The following is a 4,451-nucleotide window of genomic DNA, read 5'->3' as shown; positions in this document are numbered from 1 at the left end:
TTCTAATAAAGAATGTTTTCCAGATTTTGGGTAAGCATCTATGTAATATACTTGGCCTGAATCCTCTGAAACCTTAATCAGTGAATCTATAACCAATAGCTATTAGAATAAAGTAGTTACATTATAGCCTCCATTACATGTTTCCAGAGAAATGGATTTGATATAATGATTTCTGTACAAGATTACATTGACATTAACTGATGTGGAAAAATATAATTCCATTATTCTACAACCACAAACACAAGTTAGAAACTTCTCTTTACTTATAAGCATGCATTGAACGGATTGGGGAAAAAAATAAAACTTGCTGTGAGATTTTTGATGCTTTGGCAAATTATCTCAATCATGTCTCATACATCAGAGCCATACCACATTTACAAATTATGTTGAAAACTGTCCAATCCAGCTAAGGTTAAGGTTAATTATTCTTAGCATGCTTCTCTCAGTATCAAATGGGGGGTGAGTCCTTTCAGAATCAACCACAGCATCAGGCAGCAGAACAGGCAGCCTGTAAAAAGCCAGCAAGACCTAAAGTTATTCTGGACTGAAATTTGATGATGGATGAACAGTACGCACAAGTTCAGGTAAGTGGGCATGCATGTGCTATCAAGGCAGGCAGGTTACTCCAAAGGCAATCCTTCGACTCCCCAGGCTCTCAGCTGCTCATGGTGAGATAATCCCCATGGTATTGTTTGGGAACCCTCAGCCATCACAGATACATCAAACTTACTTTGAAAAAGGTTGTTGGCAGCAAACAGTGAGATTTATTGTGGTGGGCCTGTCATGTCTACTGGACTCTAGTAACTTTTCTGTAAATAAATCTTTTTAAATAACCACCATATAAGAACATACTCCTTTTTGTTTGTATCTGTCACGGCAGACATAGTATGTATGTAGAAGTCAGAAGATCCGGAACTCCTGAGACATTTCTGCCTTGTTTGCAAAACTGTCTGGCACTTGGTTAGATAGTAATAGCAGCAAGACACAACCTCATGTTCAGTCACTAAATTATGCTGCTGAAATGAAACCTTGGGTGGAAAAGTGGGGATTTTGTGGGGAAGGACAGTGAGCGCTCTGCAGTTGTATTACTCTGCACAACTCATGGGCTCAGAGTTCTTTACATCTGTCTGTGGAACTCAGGGTATTAATAAAAAACAAAGGAAACATTTGTCCACTCCTGACTTAGATCTTCTGTCACGTAATTTGAATGTGATGCGGAAGGATGCTGGGGTTCATGCTTTACCTTATCTGCAAGTCCTGCCAATAATCCACAGTGGATGCACATGCTGTAGGTATTAAGTAACGAAGGCATAATAATCAGCAGATGATCAGAGGTAATCCCTCCTCAACATCTATTCCAGGGCTGAGCTCTAGCCTTGAAACCATAGTCCCGGTTGTGCCTCCTGATGAACTCTAGTTCAAATTAAGCCTTATTTTCTGTAGACAATGAAACTCCCATTGAGTGGAATCTGGTGGAGATGGGGTGTTTGTTCTAAGAAATACTGCCCAGGTGAGGAGCTCCCACAAGGTGGTACCAAAGTCTTCATCTTCATCATCAAAATACTCAGAAGGCACACCGTCGCTTGGGCCTTGCATATATGAGAGCCATGGTCATTGCTCACCTTTTGCACAATACCCATCCCAGATGAACATAGGAATAGACGCAGTTCCACTCATCCCTCTCTTCACAGGATTCAACTACTTGGGCAAGTGAGCTACCAGTCAGCATGGAATGGTACCCATGGGAGTATGACGCATCATCACCAGTCCTACCCGAGTTGTGTGAAAAGGAGACCATCCGTGCTGTGGCAAAGGTCTACCTCCCAGTCATGGCCATCTTGTTCTGTGTGCTGGGTGTTCTTGGCAATGGAGTGCTGTTGCTGGTTCGCGTCCGTTACCACACTGTTCAGTCCCTTGGTGATGCCCTCCTCTTGCACCTTGCTGCCTCCGACATGCTGCTGCTCCTCACGCTGCCAGTGGGTGTGGCTGGGATGGTGGGCAGCTGGCCTTTGGGCAATGCCGCATGCCAGGCCCTGCAAGGCTTCCATGCCCTTAACTTCTACAGCAGCTTCCTGTTCCTCATGGGCCTGACCATAGACCGCTACGTAGCCATTGTGCAGGCCCCCATCGCCCACCGCCTACGTCCTGCTGCCAACTGCTGGGGTGGGCTGCTCTCAGGGCTGATGTGGCTCTTTTCTGCTGCTCTCGCACTGCCCCAGTTCATGTATGCTCATGTTGAGGACCATGAAGGCTTTCAACTATGCAGGGTGGCAGTTGTCACAGTTGTTATTAACGTAATGCAAATAGGCTTTGGCTTCGCTCTACCATTTGCTGTCATGGTTGCCTGCTATGCAGCAATCACCCGCACCCTTCTAGCATCTCCTTGTGCCCAAACACACAAGGCCTTGCAGCTGATCTTGGCCCTGGTCTTGCTGTTCTTGGCTCTGCAACTGCCCTACGCACTACTCACTTTACTGGACACGGCTGATTTGATGAGCCAACAAGCAGCAAGTTGCAAAGTAATTCTCCAACGAGACCTTGCCCTCCTCATCACCAGTAGCTTGGCCTTCGCTCGCTGCTGCCTAAACCCCGTGCTTCACACCTTCCTGGGTGTGCGTTTCCGCAAGGACCTGTTGCAGCTGAGCAGGGATTTTGGCTGCCTGGGGCACTGCCTGTGCTGCAGCAAAACAACCAGCACTCGCAACCAGCAGGCTTCTCTCACCACCCACCTGGAAGGAATATCAGGAGCACCGTGAGCATTGCCCACTTGGGAAGTGTCAGAAGTCTTGGAGTGTCAGAAGACTGGCTTATGTACTTAGGAATGCGTTCGTACTGCTGTTGAGATTCTCCGGGACTCTGGAAGAGTTGACATTTTTCCACATATTCTCGAAATCCTTTGACAATAAAGCTTCTATTTACTATAGTGCCAAAAGCCGTGTCTTTTAAAATGTTCGCCTTCTGAACCCAGTGAGGTGACTTGGTCCTTGTATTCATATCTATTAAGCAAAGGTAATGGTAAATCAAGTCTGGCCAAGGGTGGCTGCAAGTGAAGGGTGGTTGCACCTGGACACCATGTTCTCTAGCTCAGGCTCCCAAGATTCATAGCAGGTGTTCACAAAGTAGCCAGAAATTCAGTGGGAAAGTTTCTGTTTCTCATGCTTGTGATGAAGGGCCAAGATCCTGGTACTGATATGAGGCCTGACTAATCTAGAGGCTTTGTGCTACTTGCCAATTGCAACAACTAACACTGGACATCTTTGTTTCCTTCTTCACCTGAAAAGGGTAGCTCCAAGTAATTCACTAGGCTGCTTTCACTTTCAGGCCATTGTGCTCCTTGTTTAAACCCCAGAACAGGAAGGTAGGCTGCATCTACACAACAAGGAAAGCCATTTATTGGATGGGCTCACACAATATAAACCACACTGCCTAGGAAACTGTGCAGTGTAGCTTGAAGGTCACTCTACCTCAAGGTACCCAACAGGCATGTCACAAGTAGGGTCCTCCCATAACCATCTTTCGCAGTCCCCGGGGGAGGAAATGACACAGTGAGCCCAAATGGCTTTGCAGTGGGGGCAGGGATGGGGGGAAGTGCTAAATGGGCCCTCCAGGGACAGCTGGCATTGGCATTCATCAGGTATCCACCGGAATAACTGAAGACCAGCAAGGGATTTTTGTTGTTCCTGGCAAACAGCTCTGTAGCAGTTTGTTGACCTACAGTGCGTTTTGTAAACCCAGTTCAGAGGATACAACACATGGTGGCTCAGAAAAACCTTGCAACTAGCTGTGGGTTGTCAGAGTTGTGTATAAACCACACTGACAAACTTATTGCACGTTCACATGACATAATAGCCCACCAACATTCAATTTCCAACTGTCAAAAATGCACTCTTAATTCCATGTTAACTCTTGTGGGGCAGTGTGACAACTTTTCTTATTGAAAATAGATTTTGTCACCTCAGGAAAATGTAGCCTATCAAGCATGTCTTTCAGGAGACTTTGGCTGTTAGGTTAAGCCAGACTGCACTCTGAGTAAAGTATAATAGAAAACAAGAACAAAAATGTTTGTGGAAAACATTTGAACAAAATGAAGAGGAAAATGCGTGTTGGGATGTGGCTCTGAAAACAACTAAACATCCAGTCTAACTATCTGAATTGTGAGTCTCAAGCTCATCAACACAGTCTTTCACTACAGAGCACAAGGCATGGAGAGACTTCTGAAAGGCCAGGCACATGGTGAGCCTGATGACCTTTCATGGCAGTACCTTTGACAGGTGCACAGCAGAAAGGAAGGTAACAGACATGGCTCAGTCAGAATGCAGGTATGCTGTCATTATCCATTCATTCATCCATCCGTCCTGGCGTGGAAGAGACCTGCTCTGTTGAACAGCATGCTCTTGTTTTGGGAACAGGTCTCTTGAGGAAGGTTAGCCACCTGAGGCTCTTGAGGAAGT

General features: G+C 45.9%; 1 protein-coding gene across 1 annotated transcript; it reads left to right on the top strand.

Moving 5' to 3' along the window:
* Positions 1 to 557: 557 nt before the first annotated feature.
* Positions 558 to 2,830, top strand: CCR10 (C-C motif chemokine receptor 10). Its single transcript, XM_044447275.1, has 2 exons — positions 558 to 584; positions 1,692 to 2,830. Exons 1-2 carry the CDS (start codon positions 558 to 560, stop codon positions 2,754 to 2,756), a joined length of 1,092 nt encoding a protein of 363 aa, XP_044303210.1. The 3' UTR covers positions 2,757 to 2,830.
* Positions 2,831 to 4,451: the final 1,621 nt, after the last annotated feature.

Source organism: Varanus komodoensis, unplaced genomic scaffold (genome assembly GCF_004798865.1).
Source record: "Varanus komodoensis strain SLA01 unplaced genomic scaffold, ASM479886v1 scaffold51, whole genome shotgun sequence".
In the NCBI taxonomy this organism is placed as follows: domain Eukaryota; kingdom Metazoa; phylum Chordata; class Lepidosauria; order Squamata; family Varanidae; genus Varanus; species Varanus komodoensis.
The sequence above is the reverse complement of the archived record's forward strand: the minus strand, read 5'-3'. Positions and strand labels throughout refer to the sequence as shown.